Consider the following 24182-nt stretch of genomic DNA (forward strand, 5'->3'; position numbering starts at 1 on the left):
CGTTTTGAGAAAAGAAGGGCCCCAGGGTTGGCGGGGCCGACGCTCCGCGACCGGGCGGCCGCGTGGCATGCTGGGAATTGTAGTTCGATGCTTGCTTAGGGTTTCGGGATGAAGCGCCAAAAGCCAAGGTTTGACCTCAGCCTGCCCTTGTCAGTGCCTCGGCCACAGGTGAGCCGTTATTGGCTGCCGTTAAGGACCGTTACCATATCCGGGTAAGTAATGAGGCCTGAGGCCTGCGGGTGCTACCCACCGGGACCCCGAATACGTCAGGCCTTCTTGGAGAGCCTTTGCTGTAAGAAGCCAGGTTGGCTCCTGGCCGCCTTTCCTCCCTGGGGACTCTAGGCGGCACTTGGTCGTCAGGAGTTCGAGGCCTCTTGAGAGGCGGTGGGTTGTGGTGTGCGGAGCACTGATCCTTAGCCGGGAGACCTGACTGCTCGGTCCGGCTTTGCCGCTTCTTGGTCTCCAGCTGCAGGTCTCCACGAAACTCATACAGTGTCCCTAGGATTCTCCACATCCACTTTTTAATGAGCACTTATATGCCAGAGTCTGGGGTAAGGCTTTTCGTATATCTCATTTAATCCTCTCAACAAGCCGAGAAGATGCGTTGTTTTATTATTCCCCTTTGGCACAGACGAAGAAACGTGGCCCAGATTGGGTGGTAAATCGGGCAGTGACAGAGCAAGTAAGTGGCAAAATCAGCATACAAATTTGGATCTGTCGGCCCTTCGTCCCTCTGAGTTCTTTATCACTGCAGAAGTCCCATTGTCTACTTCATCCACCCAAGGAAATCAGTTATTAGAAAGTAATGGTGACATCTTAACCTAGTTTTAGCATTGACTGAATGCTTCAATCCCTTGGGTCTCACCCCTGTGTTTGAGTAATTGCACCTGAGGCTTGAGGCCAGCGCCTGAAGACATGGTTCCCATTTCTAGAGATTTCCCATTCAGGTTGGACTGTGGGTTGTACATGTTCTTGAACATGTTCTAAGAACATGTTCAACCCATGTTCTTATCCTCAGAGAGCTCCATGGCAGAAAAAAGGAATAATCTTTGCCATTGGGAAACCCTCAACGTGGAAAGAGGGAGAAAGTGGGAAGAAACACTTCGCATCTGACTCAGGGAAACAAAACAAAAAAGAGCTAAATATTGTCAATTAATTTTTCTCAGTGGCAGGCTTAGAAGTAAATATGATCCGAAACAGCAGATAATCCCCAATCATTTATATCTGATTTTAGAAGGGAAGGACACCCACTCAGACTGAGCGCTGTCACCCACACTCATCTCTCCAGGACCAAGAGTGCTGTCAATATGATGTCTTCTTTGCAGCTGCGGGCCAGAAGATGTCAGAGATAATCGTAATAAAGCCTTACATGTGTTAGGTGGATTTAATTTCTAAATGTTGCACTTGTTGTAGCTCATGTGACCTTGTAAAGTAGGTAGGGAAGGGGACTTGAAGAAAATTGAGCTTGCCAAAAAAAAAAAAAAAAATCACAATGATACCTAGTAGCAGAACCAGAACCCACATCTGATATTCTTTTTTTTTTTTTTTTAAGATTTTTTATTTATTCATTTGAGAGAGAGAATGAGAGACAGAGAGCATGAGAGGGAGGAAGGTCAGAGGGAGAAGCAGACTCCCCGCCAAGCAGGGAGCCCGACGCGGGACTCGATCCCGGGACTCCAGGATCATGACCTGAGCCGAAGGCAGTCGCTTAACCAACTGAGCCACCCAGGCGCCCCCACATCTGATATTCTAATTCCCAACCCTGTATTTTCTTTTCTCACAGACATGCAGAGGTTGAACAAAAGCTAATGAAGCATGACCAGGGCAGAGTGATTGTAGGTGGAACCTGCCATTCTTGCAATTCAAAGCTTAGAAAGACACTGCCTTGTATTTTACTGCAAACTGAGCAGTTTTTGCTCAGTGGAGAGCCTTTCTGGGATGTAGACAGGCAATGTGACTGTCATGTCCAAGCTCAGAATGCAAGTACCAGTCCAAAGTTCTGGAATCCAGCCCCTCTGAGAATTTCAGAGTTCAAAGGCACCTGAAAGGCACTTATTCCCGCCCCACCCACCCCTTAGGCTCTTTCAAGTTAGAATGCTCACTTAGATTTTGTAGAATCCGTTATTTCTCTGTAATAAAATTTAAATGTTATGGTTTTAAAAAGAAATTGGGTATATGTGATACTTTTTAAGAATGACCACTGAAAACTGAATATTGCCACATGTGATTTTGGAATGTAAGTTTACTTTCGAGTTTATTGTCACATTAGGACAGAATGATCACCAAAAGCAGTACAGTGTAGAGTTTCCTAAATTGGGTCTGTGATAGTTTCTTGGGATTCCAAGAGTTCTCATATTTGTTCCTCCCCACCCCCCTGCCCCGTAACGGAGAGCCTTCCACCTTCAGACAGTTCTTATTGGTCGAAAGTTGGCCAAGTTCTGCCTTATGGAGTTACGTGGAAGCATATAATCCTGTGTCCCTCTATATAATTGTTACATATTCTTCAATTAATATCTGGTTCCCTAAAATTCTTTTTTCCAAGGTAAACATTCCCAGCTTTCTGAGTGCCTCATCACATTAAAATAGCAGGATTCTCCCATCTAGTTCTGCTGGCTCTTTCTATCCTTACCATTCTGGCTGAAGCATTCTACAAAGGCAGTGAGGTACAGCAGAACCCAAAGGGTGGCTGAGGAATGTGCCTGTGAAACTGCAGATTCTGGAGTTTACTTCTACTGTGGATACCGCTGTTATCCCTTCACAGCTGTTACTGGAGACAGTAGAATATAGTGATTAAGAGAACACGCTTCAGAGTCTAACTCCCTGGGTTCTAAATTCTGGTTCTACCTCTGCCTGATGAGTGACCTTAGGCAAGTCACTTAACCTCTCTGAGCCTTAGTGTCCTCACTTAAAAAATGAGACAATGAAGGCAAAACACTTAGTAAAGTGTCTGAGACAGTCAGTGCCTAATAAATTATTATTTCCCTTCCCAGGAAGTCAGCATTCCCTGTGATAATCAAAGAAAAACTTTCTCACGATGTCCATCACAGATCAAGGCCCTTGCTGTACTCCCAGCATGTCAGAGATCCATTTCTTCTAATGGGCCTAGGAAAGCATAAGCCAAGTTGTGGTTCATTTATTCAACACCTTGGAGCACTCACCACATGCCAGGCTCTATGGCAGGAACTAGAGAACGAGGGATAGAACAATACAGTTGTCCCCATGCTGGTTTTACTCTACACGTTGGCAGCTACACAGACTGACCATTATGGTACAGTGTGTGAGAGAGTGGGAACACCAGATGTAGCAGGACCCTGGAAGCCCCCTTAACCTGGGGAAAGAGGTTCTGGACAAAAAGATTGCTGAGCTGAGTTTTCAAAGGGGAACCAGACAAATGGGGTAGGGGGTGGGGGAGTCCAGCTGCCTGAGAGTGGGGTGCTGTTGAGGTCCTGCAGCGAGAATTATATGAGCCTTTTGGAGGTTGAGACGAGAGAGGCAGGCAGGAGTTGACCAGGAAGGGATGTGGAGGCCATGCTGAGGGGGTTGGGCTTTATCCTGAAGACTCTTGGAAGCTGCTGGAAAGGTTTTTAGCTGGGGAAAGAGATGATGACATTTTTGTTGATGAAAGATCATACTAGGCAGCAGCCTGGCTGTCCTAAAGAAGAGAGATTTTCTCCTCTGAAGAACAGGGCTAGTGTGCTCAATTGTGAATAAGGGACAGGGAGATGGTCTTTGGCAGCTTCCTGTCTCCCCTGGAGCTCACTTTCAGGAAGGGTACCCTTCCTTCCTATGACAGCGCCTGACACATGGGCCTGGAACGCAGTGGGTCCAGCCTTCTGTGGCTTAAATCTGTGGAATTTAAGAGTGTGCCGGCTATTCCCTGCTAGAAGGCACTTACAGTGAAGTTGGCAAAAACCAGGTGCAATTTGAAAAAATAACACGGCCTGACTGGGTATGATTAAATGAGCTAGAGAGAGAGGTTAACTGCAGTTCAGCGTGGGGCAGGGGGTGCAGATCTTTGGGGCAGCATTGTTAGAAAGGGCTTCCTGGAGAAAGCAGACTTTGAACTTCGCCTTGGAGGCAACTTAAGTGCCAGATCCTCCATTATAATTTCTGGGGGCCGTGTGGACCCCCCCCCCGAGCTGGAATCACAGCCACAGTTTTACTTTTTTTTGTTTGTGTGGTTATACAGTTTGCAACCATTTTCTCCCACAAGACCCTGTATTCTGTGAAGGCAGAGAATACGTTGGATTTTCCTCACCTCTGTATCCTTTGGACCAGCACAGAGTGGGCCCTCAATTAACACTTGTTGGATTATTTAATGTGTGAATGAATGCATAGTGAGAAAGAAGGGTTACAGGGAAAGGGCAGAGGCAGGAACACGCAGTATGGTGACCCATTGTGTTTGTTGGTGACCCATAGCGTTTATTGCTCACAAAATGTGCTAGCACACTGTTTCTTTGATCCCCACCATCAACTGTCTCTGATGCTGTGTAATGAGCAGGGCAGATGTTACTCCCCTTATTACAATGAGAACACAAGAAGTTCAATGATTAGTCCGAAGTTTCACTGCTACTTAGTATGAATTCAGACTTGAACCTGGTGTTTTAACACAAAGTCTGGTGCAGTAACTAAATCACTTTCCTTCTTGGCCTTTCCCAAGGGAGAACATATGGTGAGACATATGGTGAGACACGTGTCTAGAGGGGTGATCGGGGCCAGGTCACAGAAGGCCTTAAGTTTCAGGCTAAGAAGTTTGGACTTTATCTTCCAGCTGGTGACAACCTATGGGAGGTTGTTTTTTTTTTTTTTTTGAAGCTGTTTAATAAAGGATAAATATTAATGGTATTTGTAAGGTATGGTATAAATTTAATTGCATATTAATATTTATCTAAAATAAACATACAGAAAGTAAATTTAATTTTAAGAACCAAGAGTCAAAGACCCAGGAGTCAAAGGAGTCATCTCTCTCGGACTTAGAGTGTTGTTCATCAAACAACTTGAAGCAGCACCATATTCCATGTATCGTGCTTAATGCCAAGGACACAGAGGTGACTGAGATGCGGGTCATTGTCAGGATGAAATGAGACCGTGTAAGCAGCCAGAGCCAGTTTATTATTGCTATCCTGAGTAAAAGAGGGTATGTGTTTGAGCCGAAAAAATCCTTGATGGCATCACCTCCAAACTGCCAAGGTAGAGCTTCAGTTCCAAGGATGTACCTGGGTCAAAGGCCCTGCAGCATCCTTCAGCCTTTCCTCTGGGATCATCCCAGCAGAGATGCAGAGCGGAGTCGCAGATGCTGTTGGCCCACTGGACCACAAGGACACCTACTTAAAAGACAAGGCCCCTGCCTGTACACCAATGCTCACAATACCGTAAGGCAGTGTCTGGGAAAAGCAGAATCATCTGCAGGGGTTTCCTAACAATATGCCCCAAGAAGAGCTTGATTATTTGAGAGAGGGGAAGGTATATTCCTCTCCCTGTCATTGCCATGGCAGCCAGGGTTACTGATGGGAGTATCCCTCTGATGTGTCAGGAGTAGGAAAAAGGTTGAGAACCACAAAGCTAGGTTATCTGTAAATTGTTTGATGCAAGAAGGAAACCGGGCCATTAGATCTGGCCTTATGGAATAGGAATTGGAATTGTTCTGCATGATCCCACAGATTAGAACTAGGGGAGATACTGTATTACCTAAGGAAAAACTTTCTTACTTTTAGGACTAGACTTCAAATTTGGACAGCATGAAGCTCTCTTGAAAAACAGTTCCCTGACATTGGGCATGGCCAAGATTAGACCCCGGAGGTGATGTAGAGGAGATTCAAACACTGGATTGGTGTTTGGACCAAATGTGCCCTTTGATCAAGATGCAAGCCTATTTATTGGGTGATAGCAGCCGGTGCTATTGACATTAAGAGGAAAGGTTTCAGGGACTGGAGTGGTCAGAGAAAGATATTGAATTACTTCATTCTTCAATGTTTCAGACCCCTACTGTGCTGGGCACTGGGGATATTTGTGGTGAACATAGACAAGATTCCTACTTTAAAGGAAGCAGAAAGCAGAGGTCCAGTTTAGGGAAAGGAAGCAGGGTAATTAAGGACCACCTACTATATGTGAGACACCATTAGGTATTTTTATGTATTTCTAATGCTTTCAACAAACAGCATAGTAGTGAGTATCCCCACTTTAATGACGGAGACAGGGTGAGAGGCTAAGTGACTTGCTGGGCTTGCACGGACAGACTGAGCTCTACAGCCAACTGACACTGTAAGACAGCAAACGGATTAACCTCTGAAAATCAGTTTCCCCTTGTGTGAAATGGGGACGGTGGCAGTATCCACCTGTGAAAACTCAATGAGTGCCACACTAGAGTGCTCTTAGGACCTGGCGGGTTGAAGGCGCGCAGTTACGTGCCGTAGCCATTGCCAGGGGCTGCACAGCTAGAGATGGCCAAGGCCTGAGCTTGGAGCTAGGACTTTCCGGGTCTTTTTTTTTTTTCCCTCGGCGTGGGAGGGTTCTGGCTCCGAAGAGGCAACAACCCCGCGCTGCCCACCATGCCCAGCGCGCTGGGACTGCGCGCCTTCCCCGCCCACCCTTTCGCCGGCCGGACGTCCGGTCCGCGTGCGCGCGCTCGCGAGGCCCCGCCTGCCCGCCGGGAGCCAGTAAGCGCCGCTGAGATTGGGCGAGCGGCGACGGCCCAGGCCGGGTCAGAGGCCTCGGGTACGTAGCGCGCCGCGCGGGCGGGCGGAAATAGCCGGACCCGGCGGGGGCTTGGTTGGGGGGGGCGCGCCTCGGGGCTGCTCTGTCCCAGAGGGCTGGGTTTACCCCCGAGGCCCCGCGTCCCGGCGCCGGGCCTGGCTCTGGGCGCTTCGAGCCCCGCCCGAGGCGCACCGGTTGTGCTGCGCCGTGGGGTGGGCAGTGCGCGCCTTGTTTTTTCAAACCTCGGCTCCAATTTGTTGAGCACATACTGTGTAGCAGCCCCTGGGTCAAATGCTTTGGCATCCGTGGCTCATTGCCTTGACAGCAACCCTACTAAGCAAGGTGTTATTTTCCCTGTTTTACAGCGGTGGAAACGGAGAAAGGTTTACAGCTAGAATTGTGGCAGAATGTGGTTTCAAACCCAGGTTCAGTCCAAAGTCAAAATGCTTCAGAACTTTGTGGTCAGATCTATTTTATTTTTGTTTTTGCTTTTTTTTTTAAAGGGAGAGATAATTTTTTTTTTAAGATTTTATTTATTTGACAGAGACACAGCGAGAGAGGGAACACAAGCAGGGGGAGTGGGAGAGGGAGAAGCAGGCTTCTGCAGAGCAGGGAGCCCAATGTGGGGCTCCATCCCAGGACCCTGGGACAATGACCTGAGCCGGAGGCAGACGCTTAACGACTGAGCCACCAGGCGCCCCTGATCTATTTTATTTTTGAATCCGGCGTCTGCTCTTTCCAGTTTTGTGAACTTGCATACGTTTCCGACTCCCAGTTTGCTCATCTGGAAAACGGGAATGATACCTATTTCATAGGGTGGATTAAAACTGCTTCTCTGGGTACTGCTGTTTTGCTGAGTGATCATCTCAGAGGAGGCTTTGCCTCCACTTTCCTTTTCCCCAGGAGGCTGGACTGGTTATAAAGTTTTAGGGAAGACCCCCCCCGCCCCCCACCAGGCCTGGGTGGCAGCATGAGATTCCCACTCATCCACTAGTAAAGAGGGCGGCCTGGCCCCCTACTTTTCTTTCCCCAATTTCCCAAATGGAGACATTGGTACCTTTGTCGTTGAGTTTGCTTATGAAGTTTTATTTCTCCCTTAGTTATGGGAAAATTATCACCCGAATGAACCTTGACATTAAGTCCTAATTTTAAAGATGAGGAAACGGAAGCCTTTGAATAAAGGTTTTGGGGGGGGTGGAGTTGGGGGGAGGGTGATGGCTGATTTTACCAGAATAAATCAGATGGATTTGGCGGGGTGCCGACCTAGGTCTTGGGCAATGCTGGAGCTCTGACTGATGAATAGAAAGTAGGCAGGCGGGTTGGGGTGGTTTTCTTTTCTCAGGGCCATAAATTCCCACCGGATCCTCTTCTGTCTTGTGCAAGGTCTGAATCTGTCCTCCTGAGTAATATGGTTGAAGGGTTCAGATCCTTTCTTGGTGCCTTGCCTTAGGAGAAAAGATTAGGGCTGGTAACTGAAGGCAGGCAAGCAGTGAACTTTGGTTTGTTTTGAAAACTACCCACTGGCACGTTTTTAGATAGCTAAAAATTTTCTCTTGACATTTTCAAAGGAGATGATTTCTGGTTAATTGTAAATATTAGACACTTTAAAAATGAAACTGTTATATCAGGCATGTAAATCTGCAATGGAATCTCAATACCATAGTGATTTGATTTCCCTTATCCTTTGAAAAAAATATACAAACCAGTTTAACCTTTGAAATTTTACATTGCTATTTTTCCTCCAACTTATATTTCTACCTAATTTCCTCCCCAGAATCTTTTTCTAGTATGATATATTTTATGCTTGAAAGCCTTTCGTTTGTCGTCCTACGTCTCTGCAACAAATAACAAAAAAATTAAAACTAAAACATTTTTGAAAATTGTCTTGGGGTCATAATATTAAACAATTTTTCTTGGATTGAGTTTTTATAATTGCAAAAAAAAAACCAGGTGTTTTGATCAATTGTCAAACATAAGTTTTATTTGAAATGCTTCTCTTAATACGCTAAGTGGAACTTTTTAAAGTTCATGTGTGTATCATGTATATTTGCTAGAATGAGCAGAACTTTTATTTGTGGCCATAAGCACTGAAAAAGTTGGTTCATGTAAATAAATACGTAGGACTTGAAGACATTTTGTTGTGGTAATATTACTCAGTTCTTTGAACACCCTCCGAGTTATGGCCAAAAAAAAAATCACAGTGATCTGTCATTGAAATCAATTAATAATGACCTGCCAGCAGACAGTTCTTTTAGGTCCTCCTTGAACTTTATTGAAGGCAAAGATTTGGAAACCACCTGACTCAGCAGGAGCATTTGTTACGCAGTCACTGTAGGCAGGCACATCCTCGGCATGAATACTGATGTTTCCAAGTGCCCCTTGGTGGTGCCAGGGGAATTTTGCACTAGGGACAGTGCACCTTAGTAAGATTTTGGCATGGGTGGGTAGTTGTGCCTTTCTTTGAAACCTGGGAGATGGGGCAGGGTAAACGGAGACCTGGGAAAGGAGAGGATGCAGGCATGTTCCAAAGTTGGTCTGTTCCCATTGGTAGAGGCAGTGGGCATTGAGTGGGAAATGTACTCCTACTACACTGTGCCTTTGTGCCCCTTGGAATATCTTCAAGTATGCCCCAGGTGTCCTGGAACTACCATGCACAAATATCTAACTTCTTTTAGCTTTCATTTCCTCACCTTTAGAATGGGCATAAACCAAAGAACTGACTTCACTGTGTGGTTGTGCTGATCAAACGGAATGAGGGATGTTGCTGGCACATAGTGTTCAAATGGTGAGCGGCTACTCTTTTTTTTTTTTTAGATTTTATTTATTTATTCATGAGAGAGAGAGGGAGAGAAAAGCAGAGATGGAGCAGGAAGCCCGATGCAGGACTCGATCCCAGGACCCTGGGATCACGACCCGAGCCGAAGGCAGACACTTAACCGACTGAGCCACCCAGGTGCCCACACTCTTTTTTTTTTTTTTTTTAAAGATTTTATTTATTTATTTTAGAGAGCGTGCAAGTGCAAGTGGGGGTGCAGTGGGGAGGGGAAGGGAAGAGGGAAAGAGCCTCAAGCAGACTCTGTAGACTCAGCACTGAGCTGCGAGCACCCCCCTCCCACACACACACACACAGGGCTCCATCCCACGACCCTGAGACCATGGCCCCAGCTGAAACCAAGAGTCAGCTGGCCACTTAACCGACTGAGCCACCCAGGTGGGGCGGCTCCTCTTATATCCTGCCTGTTGGAAACCTCGCCTTCCTAGGCACTCTCTGTCTCCGTTTCCTCATCTGTGAGTCCAAGATATTGTCAGCCCAGAAATGTAGGGATAGGAAGTGATGTGGAAAAGGTTTTGTTGTTCTACAGTAGGTTTTCTGAAACAGATAGGCTGTTATTTTAAGAGTTAATTTTGAGGGGCCCTTGGTTGGTTCTAGTCGGTTAAGTGTCTGACTTCAGCTCAGGTCATGATCTCAGGGTCCTGGCATCGAGCCCTGTGTTGAGCTTCCTGCTGTTAAGCCCTGCATCAGGCTCTGTGCTCAGAGGGGAGTCTGCTTTTCCCTCCCCCAGCTCATTTGCATGTTCTCTCTCTCTCTCTCTCAAATAAAATCTTTAAAAATAATAAAAAATAAAATAGTCAGTGTTAAGTTCCTCCTTACCTATGAGCTGGACATTTGTCTGCATGCTTTATGTATTCATTCAATAGATGTTTTTGAGGGCCTTCTACTTGTCAGGCCCTGTTTTCAGCACCTTGGATACAGTAGTGCCCAGATTCTGGGGAGAGGCAGATTACAGTAGATGAACATGTGGATATGTAATACGTTGGTAGTGATAAGTTAGTAAGTGCTATGAAGACAAGGGGAACAGTGAGGAGACTAGAGAGTGAAATGAGGGTGCTGTTTTATATATTCAGGACAGTCTCCAAAAGGGTGATGGTCAGGCAGAGGAGGGTGTAAGCCATGCAGCCCTCTGGGGGGAGAGCTTTCCATGTGGAAGAACAGTATATCCACAGACCCAAGGTGGGAGTATGCTCGACATAGTCAAGGAGCAGCAAGGCGACCGTGTGTCTGGAGGGCTGAGATCAAGGGGGAGGTGATAGGAGATGCTGGGAACAGAGATGCCTGCGTCCATCGTGAAGCCCCTGTAGGACCCTGTAAGGACTTGGCTCGTGCTCTACATGAGAGAGGAACCGTCGGAGGATTTTGAGCAAAGGGGTGAAATGATTGGACTTGCATTTTTAAGGGCTCATACTAGCTGGTATATCATGAGCAGACGGTTGGGGAGCAAAAGGCAACAAGAAAATCGCTCACAGGCGACTGCAGTAATCCAGGAGCAAGATGGTGGTAGAAGGACCTAGCGGTGTCTCCCTGGGTTGTGAAGGTAGCAGGGAGCACAGCCAGCAGGGGGCGCTAGTGGGTAGGGTGAAGATTGTGAGCCAGGAGCCGAGAGGACACCAGATTTTGGCCTGAGCAATTGAGAGGGTGGAGGATGCCCTTTGGGGAAGTGGAGTAGACTGCAATGACTGTGACATGTCACACACTGAGTTGGGGAAGAGGAGGTGGCCATGACGTGTCACCTCCTTCAATCCTGACAAAACCCAGGAGTCGTCATTATTAATCACATTTTATACGCAAGGAACTAAGCCCACAATGCTGAAGTTGCCCAAGGCCACAGAGCTAGTTAAGGGACAGAGCTGAGATCCCATCTGAGGTCCCTGTGACTCTGAAGCCCCTGAGAGTTGGCATTCCCTGTGATCCTTCCTCTGCCTAAGCACCAGTATAGTATTCCAGTGCAAACAGCCTCCCTGGCCGCCCATAAAAGCTCCCTGCGCTGATGGGTTATGCTTGGAGAGTGCTCAAGAAGAGTGACCTGTTCTCTCCCCTTCCCTTGGTATTGGCAGGGGAGAAGGGAGACAGGGACTTACCACCAGCACCTTCTCTTGGGGCTCCCTCCAGGTAATTGGCAGCTTAAAGGAGGTACTGACTTAATAGGCCTAGCAGATGAGAACTTGGACTGAGGTTTAAACGGAAGCCTCTCCCCAATAATGAAAGATTAGGAGTGGGGAAACCATAGATAAAAATAGCACTTACTAGTTAACTGGAAAACAATATATTTTTGCAACCACTGGTTACATGAGAAAATAATTGGGTCCCAAGGCAGGGAATGACTCGTTTTCATGAATGATTATATTGATCATTGGAGCAAAATGGATACATCCTCTTTGGAAAGCAGTTGGAAGGAGAAGCGTCTGGCAGGTCATGCATGCCCAGTGTGAAATCCTGGGAGGCTGCAGGAGGAAGAGGAAGGGAAGCTGCAAGCTAATGAGGGAGCCAGGTCCTGGCCCCCCCCAGCACAGGCAGGTTGGGGCTGTTGATTGGGAGATGCAAAGCAACAGAACTTGCTTCCAAGTTAAGTCCTGAGCTCTCCCAAGGGAGGAAAGAAAGAGTGTCCATTCAAGTATCAGTTTCTTATTCTACTTAACCCATGGGGTGTTTTGTTTGTTTCCTTTTTTTTCCCCCAGGAGGGATATACTATCCTCAGGCAGCATGTTCTCATGGAAAAGAGAGCAGGCTGGGAGGTTGGTTCCAGCCTCCCCCTTGCCACTGACAGGAGAATGTGACCCCAAGTATTTTCTCTCCCCTTCCCTAGTCATGGACTCATTCAGTTGTTCATTCTATAAAGAGCTTTCAAACACCTTCTCATAACTAAGAGGGAGCATTGGTGAGTGCTTGGCATAAATGTGTGCTAGGCACTTAGAATGAAACACTTTCTATGTATGAACTCTTCTACTTTTCACAGCGACTCAAGAGTACGTGCCATTAGCTTCACAGATGAAGAAACCAAGTCAACAAAAGGTTAAGTAACGTGACCAGTATCACTCATCTGGTACATGATGGATAGACATTGGGCACTAAGCTAGATGCCACAGACAAAGGGTTGCAAATGACACAGCTCGTGGCCTCGTGGGGCTTATTTTATTTAACACAGTGAAAACAGTCACACAAACACGATGGGTACAGGGAAGGAAAAGAATGGCGCAGAGAGAGGTCAGGGACCTGATTTGAGTTGGGGGATGGACAAGGCTGCTCTGAGTGAGCTGTGATGTGCCTTCTTGCTGCTTTCCAGCCCTCACTTAGACCTCCCTGGTCCTGATTTAAGATGATGACCCCCGGGGCGCCTGGGTGGCTCAATCGGTTAAGCGTCTGACTCTTGGTTTCAGTTCAGGTCATGATCTCCGGGTCATGAGATGGAGCCCTGCGTTGGGCTCTGTGCTCAGTGTGGAGTCTGCTTGAGATTCTCTGCCTCTCCCACTGCCCCTTCCCCCCACCCGTGCGCATGCTCTAAGAAATAAAATCTTAAAGACATTGACCCCCATTGCTCTTGATATGCTCCCCACCTAACATCACCGTACATATTGTGAGTTTATTGTTTCCACCCTTGCCCCACCCCCCTACCTCCCACAGTAGAGTGTAGGCTTTGCTTGGAGGGGGCAGGCACTCTTGTTTTGAGCAGGGCCTGGTGCCTGATTGGCTGAAGGAATGAATGCAGAATAAACCTAGGGGAGTTAGCTAGGAAGTGAGCGTGGTGGCAGGGGGAGCAGCGTAGTACATGGAGGCTCTGAGGTGGGAAAGAGCCTGAATATTCAGGGACAGAAAGCAAGTGTGCAAGGTTGGACCAGGTTCCTTGACTGGGGGGTGGGGGAGCAGAGGGGTCAAAGGTGGGTAGGTTACATGGGGCCCAGAGGCTTCTGTGAGAGGCTAGGAGGATAGGAGGAGAGGGAAGGAGGCAGTGAGGGTTTTAAGCAGGGGAGTGACACGATCAGAAGTCCACTTGAAGCCCTGACCCTGGCCATTTTGGGAGAAGCCAGGCAGGGGCTGGAGGGTGGAGTCAAGAGGCCACTGGACAGGTCTGGGTGCAGGGGATGGGACTTAGGTTTGTAGGGTGGGCCTGGTGGAGTCAGAACTAGGACAGCCAGCAATGGGCAGCAGGGTTTTGTGTCTGGAGACCCATGAAGCAGACTACTCTCATTTTTCCCTAAGAAACATTGCCAGAAAAGATTCCAAGAGAGACTTTTCTTTTTAAGATTTTATTTTTAAGTAATCTCTACACCCAACATGGGGCTCAAACTCACAACCCCGAGACCAAGAATTGCATGCTCCACTGACAAATCCAGCCAGGCGCCCCAAGACCATTCTTCCTTGAATGTTTTTTCTTCATCTTCTCTGGGCTGTTGGTGCCCAAGAGGTAAAAAATGAAAGGCAGTTTGGGGAAGCTCAAAGAGAGGGACCCCCCCCCCATTTACAGAGCACAGTGGAATTCGCTCCTCACCTCATGGACTACAGACTCCACCTCTGCGACTCAGGTCCCAACCCTTTTCTTTACACCCTGCTGTCTTTCCCCTGACAGAGTGAGGGAGAAGAAAGGATTTGGATGTGGCTCCCCTGGGATTGGAGGCCCACCTTGGCTGATGCAGACAGGCCTGGGATCATTTCCCAGAATCCAGCTTCCATTTCTCTTGTGCTGGGCATTTGCTTTTCTCTGTTACCATGGGACTCGGTGTCTCCTTCCTCCTCCAGCCAAGCTGGCTCTGGGAACAGCTTTTGGTATTGAGGAGGAGGATTCCCAGGCCACCAGCAGTCTCGTCATTCATTGGTCTCCCAGGCAAACATCTCCGGACAGCTCTGTGAAGTGCCACACTACAAAAGGGAGGAAGAAAGCCCCATTAGCATCAGCCCCTCGCTCACAGGTGTGGAGACTGAGGGTCAGACAGGGGCAGGCATTTGGGGCATCAGCTTTTTTTTTTTTTTTTAAAGATTTTATTTATTTATTTATTTGAGAGAGAGAGAATGAGAGAGAGCATGAGAGGGAGAAGGGTCAGAGGCAGAAGCAGACTCCCTCCCGAGCAGGGAGCCCGATGCGGGACTCGATCCAGGGACCCCAGGATCATGACCTGAGGCGAAGGCAGTCGCCCAACCAACTGAGCCACCCAGGCGCCCAGGGGCATCAGCTTTTTGTCACTTATGGAGCACTTACCACCCTGAGCCAGGCTGGTGAGAAGGCTCCCACTGTCACACAGTTTTATGGCAGAATGCAGAGAGACTGGGACCCAGGCTTCTTGACTTACAGTCTACAACCTTCCATTTTATTTTTATTTTTTTAAAGATTTTATTTCTTTATTTGACAGAGAGAGAGCAAGTACAAGCAGGGGGAGCAGCAGAAGCAGAGGGAGAACCAGGCTCCCCGCTGAGCAAGGAGCCCGATGCGGGACTCGATCCCAGGAGTCTGGGATCATGACCTGAGCCGAAGGCAGACGCTCAATGGACTGAGCCACCCAGGCGCCCCTAACCTTCCATTTTAGCAGCGGTTTTGGTGCCGCGCTGGCTGGGACAGTAGGGTGGAGCCCGGGTTTCTGTACCTTTTCTGACGTTTCGTAGGGGATTCAGCTCAGGGCCAGTTTTAGGAGTTGCTGTGAGGTTCCCACTGCCTGCATGTAAATGGCGGTGGGATGAGGGGAAACGAGAAGGACTTCCGAGCCAGCGCAGGAGCGGGGTCGGGAGCATAGGTTACCCGAGGTGCTCACTTCGCCATGGGTCTCCCTGGGAAGGAGCTGCCACACAGGTCTAGATGAGTCTTAGGGGCAGCTGGAACCTCAGCCTTCTTTGCCTCCTTGCTAAGCCTAGAGCGGACGTGGGCTCTTGCTCGCTGCAGCTGCCTCCCTGGGCAGGGCCGTGAGCAGGCCTGGGAGTGGGTACGCGCACGCGCACGCACGCACGCACCCTGGCCCGGGGTGAGTCCCGCGTGATTACTCTGGCTCGCCTGTGGCTGCTGTGTTCTTCTTGGCTGCTTTCATGTGTTACTGTCTCTCCGTCCAGTTTTCCTGAGGGCAGGACCTACGTTTTCCTTTGGTTACCCGAGAGGTCCCCGATGCGGCGCTGCAAGGCACGGAGGAGCTCAGTCCTCAGTCAGCGGAGGAATGAGTTATAGACGGCTTGTTGGACGGGAACAGCTGTTATTTGTCCAGCCCCTTTCAGCCAGGGGCCCCCCACGGCCTCCCAGGGCATGTGCTTCTCCATCCCCTCGGCTTCCCTGACAGAGGCCAAGCAGCTGTTGGTCTGTTTCCACAGATGGTCGACCGAAGCACAGAGAAGGGTAGACATTCATTAAGTTACCCCAAGAGTCTGGGACAGAGCTGAGCCTGGAATTGACATCTGTGCTCTGGTTGCTGTCCATAAGACCTCACCCCCTGTTCTGCAGAGGGCAAACAACAATATGATCGTCTAGAGATCATTTTTCTTTGGCTCTGAATTGATTTGCCTATAGCCATATTCACCGTCCTTATTATCTCTTAGTCTAAGGATAAATTAATTTTTCATTTCCTGAGTATGTTAAGGCAGGAGTCTAGACTCAGAGGTGGGAGCCCTGAATTCATGTCAGGCTCCACTAATATCTGTGGCCGTGGGTAAGTCCCTTCCTCTCTGGTCCTTAATCTCCTCACTGTCAATGAAGAGTTAAAGTCGATTCCAAGCCTGTGACTCAGCAGAGCTGCGCCATTACTAGAAATTCCGATGTAGTGTGTCCCGGGAGGGGTCCTGGTCCTGTGAACGGGCAGGAGTTGAGGTCACATGCTCTGCTGGGCCCCTTCAGCCAAGTCTGGCAAAGTTGGGTGCCCAGGTGATGGTGGCTTATTTTCAACAGTGAGGGGCCAGGGCCCCGGGGAGAATTGGCCGTTGCCCCTTCCGTCCACCACCGCCTCTTCTCAGTTCCACTCCCATTCTTCCCGATTGGTCTTCTGCAGAGGAGAGGCAAGCTCACGGCTCAGGGGACAACGGGACAGAGCTGGGATTACAATGCTGTTGCTGGATTTTCCATTTCAAAGCTTCAGCTGAGTGAACAAAAAAAATTTTTTGACAACTGAACCTTATCCTTAAGTGCTCTCTGTGTCAACTGGAGGGAGACCACCTGGGGGCGACTCCAGGCTCACAGAGGTTGAGGAGAAATGCTTTGCAAATGGTTTAATAATTGAGTTAGGTCTTTCCATTTGGGTGACGACTCTGGTGGGTATTCTCCTCTCTCCTCCCCTGGCTGCCCTGGGAGAACGAGCCTGGGCAGATTTAAACTTCTGGGTTGGTCACCCCCACCACCCACATCCGAGCAGCTGCCTCCCCCTGTCACTCGGTGTGTCCTCAGGGGAGGCAAACTCATTTCAGTATAAGCTCAAGCAAAGTGTAATTAGGACAGTAAATCTGCCATTTTACAAAAAAAAAAAAAAAAGTCCCATGACAGATTTCAAGGTCCTAGAGAAGTGATTTGATGCTGAGGGAGGGATGGGAGAGAACTGGCCTTCAGTGTAATTTCTTCCAGCCTGGGAGCAAAGTCCGAGACACGGTAACCCTGTTTACTCCAGAAAATGCAACATGACTTTAAACAAGTCTTTTGTGAGATAGTCGAAGGCTGTAAGAATGGGGACCCTACTTCACAAACGTCTGTTTTAGTCTCCGGGCCTGGCAGTGTGACTTCGGCGCCCGCCTTCCATCCCACATCTCCGTCCTCACTTCCTCTCCTGGACACTCCCCGTGGAAAAGGCAGTATCCTGAGGGCTTCCGATGCATTTTCTCATTCGGTCTGCAAACAGCCTTAGGAGATAGGTTCCGTCAGCCCCATTTTATGGATGAGAACACTGAGGTCCCGAGGGACAGGCGACTTGTCCAGGGTCACACAGCATCGTGCATGGAGAAACGGGGTCTGCAGAGGCCCCTGCTCCTCAGTCTGAGCCGCACACCCCTGCGCCGGCTCAGCGTTCCTTCCCGCGGCCTGTCCTCCTTCCCTCACATTCCTCCCGGGCAAGATCCACACTCCTCTAAACCTCAGGCCTCCTGGCCCCCGAGCCGCCGCTTCCTCTGGGCTCCCCATCTGGGCCTCTTCTGGTTGAGGAGGGAGGATTCTTCCCAGTCTAGACGAGCCACCCAGACAGTGCTGGTGCTAGGGGCGGTGGGCAGGCAAGACATTCTTCCCCGGGAGCCTCAGTGTCCCCAGACTATAAAGTGAAGGCCAGAGGGGGGCTCTGTGGGCATCTGAAAAGTGCCTTGGATTCACCACACCAGGTGTCCCCTTCCGATGCGAAATTTGCCTGCAGTGGGGTACTGTTCTTCCAGAAAGCGCTCTGCTTAACAGCACCTGACCTTGTTCTGCTTACTCAGCAGTTTGATTGCTAAATTTATACTGTGTTGGTTTGCCTTGTTTATGAAAGTTTTCTAAAGACTACTGGAGACCCGTCCGGAAAGAGTTTTCTATCTTAGGATGGATCCAGAGTTCCCCAAGCTCAGAACTCCTCTCTGCCTGCACAGGCTGCATCTCCCTTCCATTCCTTCGCCTCCCCCCGCCCCCCGCCCCCCGCCCCCGATCCTGGGTCTTCAGGCCCAACACTCATCAGGCCTGCTGTCATCCCAGGCAGGTCCTTCTGGAATTCCTGGGGCAGGCCATCCCAGCCAGCCACGCGTGCCCTACTCCGGTGATTCCCCGGCTCCTGGTTCAGCATTCTTACTGGCCTCCTCTCTCCTGGGAAGATGTTCCTGGTGGGCCTCACAGGGGGCATTGCCTCGGGCAAGAGCTCGGTGATCCAGGTGTTCCAGCAGCTGGGCTGTGCGGTGATTGATGTTGACGTCATTGCCCGCCATGGTGAGTTGGGAGGGGCAGGTGGTGGGACTGGACGGCAGCTCCCCTGTACCCCTTTCTGCCATCGTGTCTCACCTTTTTCTAAGTCCTTTCAAGGCCTTGGAGGAGGGGAAGGCTTTCCTGTCTACCCTGGTCTGATTTCTTGCTCCCTGCCCCCCCTTTCTCATCCCTGTCCTTCACTTCACCCTGTGACCCACTCGAGGGGTTCCAAGCGCTCTGCTCTTTTCTTCAACTGCCTTCCCTCCTGTCATTTGGTTTTTGCTCCAAGTGAAAGAGGCACCCGTGGGTTCCGCCATCATTTTGCCTTTAGTCATTTGGGGGCCTCCACCTGGCTTGGAGGCTCTAGAGAGTGACCCAGGCCCGTCCTCATGCCACAGTCGTCCAGCCTGGATACCCCGCCCACCGGCGCATCGTGGAGGTCTTTGGCACCGAGGTCTTGCTGGAGAACGGTGACATCAATCGCAAGGTCCTGGGGGACCTGATCTTTAACCAGCCTGACCGGCGGCATCTGCTCAACACCATCACCCACCCTGAGATCCGCAAGGAAATGATGAAGGAGACCTTCAAGTATTTCCTCCGAGGTAAGACCCCAGGGCCTGGGACAGGGGTGAGGCAGAGCCCTCTTCTTCCAGGGCCGGGGCCCTCCCCCTCTGCAGAAAGGTTGGCCAGGGAGAAGGGGAGCTGGCTGGTCCAGCTGTGGAGTTCACACTGTTCCTTTGCACCCCCCACGCAGAGCCTCATGGCAGCCCCAGAGGAAAGGTGCACATGTCCCTCAGCATTTAAAGAGGTTGACAATTGAGTGAGAAGAGACACTTGAGGCTTTTGAGCCACGATCCCCAGGAAGTAAGTTGATTTTTCTAGCAGGGTTGGGAGTAGTAACAGCTGACAAATAATGGAGTCTGGAGACCTGGGTTTCAGCCCTGGCCTCATAGCTTCTAGCTGTGTGACTTTGTCAAGTGAGCCAGCCCCTCTGCGTAGTGAGGCTAATAATGCCAACCTCGAGAAGCTGTTCGGGGGACTGGGTCCGCATCAGTGACTGTGGATTACCACATGGTATAAACCGTGGTCAGAGTCAGATTTGGTGCTGGTCGGGCTGCCTGGAAAGTAAGCTTACAGACTGGGCACTGGGGAGGACCCAGAATGGCCAGGGCAGGTGCGGGGCAGGGGCAGGGAGAGGAGTCCTTACTCGGAGGATAGTCCTTTGGGGCAAGGGCTCAGTGGAGAGAGTTAGCCTGGCGTGTGCCGGAACTAAAAGGAGGGACAGGGAAAAGCCGGGGTCTGTGCTTAGTTGGCAAGAACCTTCTGGAGGTTGGCAACCTTTCCCAAGCTATAGCCCCGGTGCCAGCCCTGTTCTTAGGACGCTTTTGGGCCGGGGTGACCTGAGCAGGTGCAGGAGGGGGTCAGTCACCAGAGTGGAGAAGCAGAGGGCAGTGGCTTCAGATCAGGCGGGAGGCTGGCCTGGGGCCCCTGCAGATCTGCCTGCCAGCCTCTGGCATATGTGGCCGCCAGCCCGGGCGTCCGAATGGAAAGCCTGGCTGCTTGTCTCCCCATCCTCAGTCACAATGCTGAGACTTTGTTCCTGGAGGGTATTGGGGAGCCTTCTAGGTTTTCTCGTGGCTTTTGCACCGTGATCCTGGCCTTATTTTATCCTCTCATGCATCAAGGTCTCAAGTGGAGTGGGGAGCCTCTCCCCACCCCATCTTCCTCTGCCCTGCACCTCCCTTCAGAAGGAAAGAGAGGACTTGACAGCCATCCACGGTGTTGACCTCTCCCCTCACCCCTTTCCCCTGCTCTGGCCGGGGGTGAGAGGGGGCTCCAGGCATCCTCCCTGCTGGACCAGCTTGTTCTGCATCTCAGGACCTTGCTGCAGACCTTCCTCCCTCTCTCCTCCCTCAAGAAGAGTCTCTGGACTCTTTCTGCCTTTGTCCTGCCTCTCGTGTCTGTGTGAGGACCCCTCCCGGCCCCCCACCCAGGAGCGAAGCCTTCTGTCTTTCAGTCCTGCCCTTTCGCGTTCACTCCCTGGCCAGTTGCAAGTACGTCTGCAGGGCTTTGAGGCAGTGGCGGCTCTCGCCTTCTGAAATTAAGCAGCGGACAATGTCACCCGCTCCGGAGTTCTCCTGCTGTGTCATCCACCCAGCCTCCCCTCTCCCCAACCACCACCACTTAAATAAAAGCCAGAAAGCTCTTTCCAGCTCGATAAGGTGAAAAACGGGGACGACAGCTGTGGCTTCCACAGTCCCAGTTTTTCCCTGATGAGTATAACAAATACAACTGTCAAAGTTGGTATAATCAAACGTCAGATAAGATCACCAGCTGTTGGGGAGGTCTCTGTGTAGGCAGACGGATGTCTTAATAGAGTCCGGATAGTTTGCAGAGCTTATCAAGCAGGAGGGATGTGACAGCTGAATAGCCCTTTGCCAGTGAACCAAAGAGCTGGCCACGAGCTCCCGAGAGGGGCCGAGGAGAAAGGACGGTGAGGGGACAGGGACGGGTGGGGGCAGAGCAGGAAAGGGAGATAAGAGGCCCAGAGAGGGTCTGGTCTTGGCTTCTGTTCTGAGCTGGGAGGGGAGCGGGGGACCTGGAACTGCGGGGCCACCCTTCTTCCAGGGAACGGTAGTAATAATAACCCTCATTTATGGAGCACTTGGGAGTGTCTGGGTGAGGCGCTGGGAGTGGTTTTCGAGCCTTGGCTCACTTGATCCTTACCGTCTTCCTGGCAGGGAGGTAGCCTTCGCTCACAGATGAGGTTTTTCAGGGGCCCAAAGACACATGGTGGGAAAGTGGGGGGCCGTGAACCCAGGCATGTCATCACAGCCCAGTCTCCTAACGCCCTCGTTCAACTGAAGGTTTTTCTGGGGCTTCCCGAGCAGCAGATCCTGGGGAACAGGAACCTCAGTGGCTTGGGTCGTCTGCCCTGTCCCCTGTGCATGTGTCTGGCTCTGTGGTGGGAAGTGTTTGCGGTGGGATGCCATCCAAGCCGGGCACATATCTCTGGGTGGAGGCAGTGCCCATCCCTTTCCCTCACGGCTCTGGGACCCCTGCCAGCTTTTTACACCTACACAAGGGATCCTGGCCCAAAGAGAACTAGGAGTGTGGAGCCCGCGGTGTTTGGGGGTGGGCAGCCCCGGGACATGCCCCGTCACCGTGGGTGAGGGTTCTGCCCTTGGCTGGCCTTGGCTTGTATTGGAAGGGCCAGCCAGCGCCTTTTACCGCACTGGAGTGACTTGTATTTTCTTAGTCATAACCACCCACCACCTCCAGACCAGTCCCTGCGGTCCTTGGCTGGAGGCCTGCCTCCAATGCAGAGAAGCCACCTCTTTCCTTCTGGGGCTACTGCCACTGCCCCCCGTCTGAGTCTCTCGTGACGAGTTGGTAGAGACGGCCATGCAGGACTCTTCTTCAGCAGGGAGCCACACTCTTGTTTTTGTTTTTTAGGGTTTTTTGGAGCCAAGATAGGTGAAGGAGGGCAGAAAGGGCCCAGTTCCTCCTGGAAACTTCCCAGTCTCCTCCAACTCTGTGTCATTTCCTTGCTCATAAATAACAACCCTTTAGGTTCAAGATCAAGGTGAACTCAACCGTTGGTGCCTGCCCTGCTCACCTCACCCGCTTTGCCTCCCATTGTATGAGGCCTCCACAGCCAGAGCAGTAGAACCTCGCTGCTCCTGATGCTTTGCTGTCCCCCATTCCTGGAACCCCCACCTCCAAACACTCATGTTCAAGTATCAGAAGCCCTACCTGCATTTCAGGGCCAGTACAAATGCCATCCCTCCTGCAAGGTCTTCCCTGATCATCTTGGGCAGAGAGGACTCTCTGCAGCATTCTGTTCTGAGGGGCACTGGAGCTGGCTAGCGTTGAGGTGTTGCCTGTCCTCGCAGGATATCCCTTTGCTAGGGAGCTCCCGATGGTAGGGGCCAGTGGCTCCAACTCTGTCCCCTAGCCTGGCACACAGTGCTTAGTGTTTGCTTGCAGAATTGAACCGTGGGCTTCCCGTCTTCTTCGCAGGATACCGCTATGTGATTCTGGACATCCCCCTGCTGTTTGAGACCAAGAAGCTGCTCAAGTACATGAAGCACACAGTGGTGGTGTACTGGTGAGTGTGTGTCATGGCCAGGCCTGACCAAGGCTGGAAAGGTGGGCCCCTGGAGTAAAGCAGGTACCTGAGAAATGGCCCACATCGCTTTGCCCTTACCCCACGGGGTGACCAGGAGGCCCTGGGGGTTTGGGTGGCTGTGTCCAAAACCTATAGGAATGACTTCTGTGCCTGACCCAGATATGCCCCCAAGTAGTCGTGGGAAGCGAAGGCCCCCAGGCATCTCTAGTTGCTTGGGAGGGGCTCCCCCTGCTGGCTATTGGGGGCACTTCAGCCCAGATGCCCTGAGCTACCATGTTGTTAATCACGGGAGCCCTTTTCCCTCCTTTAGCACTTCTCACCTTTCCAGACAGCTCCCACATTTATTACTTCACTCAATTTGCCTTTCAGCATGAGGTGTTTAGGGCAGGAGCTGATCCTTCTGAATTACAGAAGAGAAACTCGAGGGGGGAGTTACTTGAGGGGGTGTCCAGGGTCCCCCCTCCCGCCCCCTGCAGCGCCTGTGAATAGACAGTTGCCAGGAGGGAACTGTCAGAGTCCAGCTAAGGAGGGAGCTTTGTTCTCAGAATCCCTCAGGACACACCACAAACCAGAATCCAGGTTTGGCAAACAGGCAGATCAAACTGTCAGAGAGAATGAGTCACAGTCCCAGTGGGGTGAGAGAGTAGATGAGGCTGCAGGGTGTCTCTGCCTCCCAGAAACCTCCTGGATGCCACCCACAAGTACAGCAGACAGACACAGAGGTGGGCACTTGGCTCTGTGGGTATTTTGGGCACAGGGTGGCTCTCCAGAGACTGGTACGTGGGAGGTTCCCAGCACCACCGGAGGTGGGGCCTGGAGTGCTCATGCCCTAAGCTTCACCCTGCCCGCCCCCGCAGCTTCCCACCGAGGGCTGCCATGGAAAGCCCAGTCTGAATCTGCTGAGCCTCCTGGAGGGACTCGGGCATCCTCATAGCTGCCCCCCCCAGCCCGTGTCTCCCATGGAAACCGTCAGCCTCTCTGGCTTCTTTATTCCGTCTGTGAAAGGCTATCAGCAGAGGCCAAGCACACTCCATGAAGACTTGGAGTCTTAATACAATTGGAACTTGGCACCAAAGGGTCAGAAAAGGGGCTGAGGGGGAATCCTCTAGCAGAGGTGAGAACACTGGTTGTATCTGCAGTCACAGATGACCCAGATGACCCCATGCCTGCCCTGCCTTGCTGCACTTCCTTTCCAGCTTGGTCTGTTCACTAAGAGCAGAGAGCGCTGTGGCTCCTGGCAGGTACGCTGGGTTCCATAGATGGGGCCTGTTCTGCAGGAGATCCTCCAGGCCCGCTCACCAGCCGCAGGAGCCTTTGCCGGAATCCTGGGTGCTGTTCACGCCCCGCTTTCAGGCTCGAGAGAGAGGCCAGAGACATGTGAATGAGTGATTATTTGCTTTTCATAAAACGGATCTACACTGGACAAAACTAAAGATCCCCTCATGGATTCCTTTAACTATCAGACTATCCCTGTATCCCTGGTGCATTTGAAATAATATGGGGCATTTACCAAAGTGTGATTATATCAAAATGGGATTATTCACATTTTTGAGAAATTTGCCAATTGCAGAGTAAGTGTTTGGGTAAAAATCCTATTCCCATAAATAGCATCAGTCCTTGAACATACGGGACTCTTTCTGGGCCCCAGAAGGGGCTGTGAGGGAGCTCTGCCTTCACATTCCAGGAAGCCCTGAGCCTAGGCCACACGTTCT

General features: G+C 50.8%; 1 protein-coding gene and 2 long non-coding RNA genes across 9 annotated transcripts in view; 1 reads left to right on the forward strand and 2 right to left on the reverse strand.

Annotated features, from left to right (window-relative positions):
- The window catches only part of DCAKD (dephospho-CoA kinase domain containing), a 26792-nt gene continuing 2610 nt past the window's right edge, over nt 1–24182 (forward strand). For 2 of the 7 annotated variants that reach the window (XR_014140452.1, XM_081804839.1), the window contains exons 1-4: nt 2–212; nt 18135–18362; nt 18737–18940; nt 22362–22449. Coding sequence is in view for 6 of the 7 variants with exons in the window: in XM_081804839.1 (XP_081660965.1) it covers nt 18251–18362; nt 18737–18940; nt 22362–22449 (404 nt within the window). In the remaining variant the exon portion in view is untranslated. Of the gene's footprint in view, nt 213–6597; nt 6715–9389; nt 9479–18134; nt 18363–18736; nt 18941–22361; nt 22450–24182 lie in introns of those variants that run through there. The other 5 variants (XM_081804841.1, XM_031022527.2, XM_081804840.1 and 2 more) reach the window with 5 other exon arrangements.
- LOC145717322 (uncharacterized) lies at nt 13755–15455 on the reverse strand. The gene is made up of 2 exons (XR_014140455.1): nt 15103–15455; nt 13755–14383 (listed from the first exon to the last, which is right to left on the reverse strand). It is a non-coding gene; the product is annotated as an uncharacterized LOC145717322 (long non-coding RNA).
- LOC145717323 (uncharacterized) overlaps nt 23446–24182 on the reverse strand; it is a 7439-nt gene continuing 6702 nt past the window's right edge. Inside the window, exon 3 of the long non-coding RNA XR_014140456.1 lies at nt 23446–23824. This is a non-coding gene — a long non-coding RNA (uncharacterized LOC145717323). The remainder of the gene's footprint in view (nt 23825–24182) is intronic.

Source organism: Leptonychotes weddellii, chromosome 15 (genome assembly GCF_054177405.1).
Source record: "Leptonychotes weddellii isolate Sample4059 chromosome 15, ASM5417740v2, whole genome shotgun sequence".
Classification (NCBI taxonomy): Eukaryota; Metazoa; Chordata; class Mammalia; order Carnivora; family Phocidae; genus Leptonychotes; species Leptonychotes weddellii.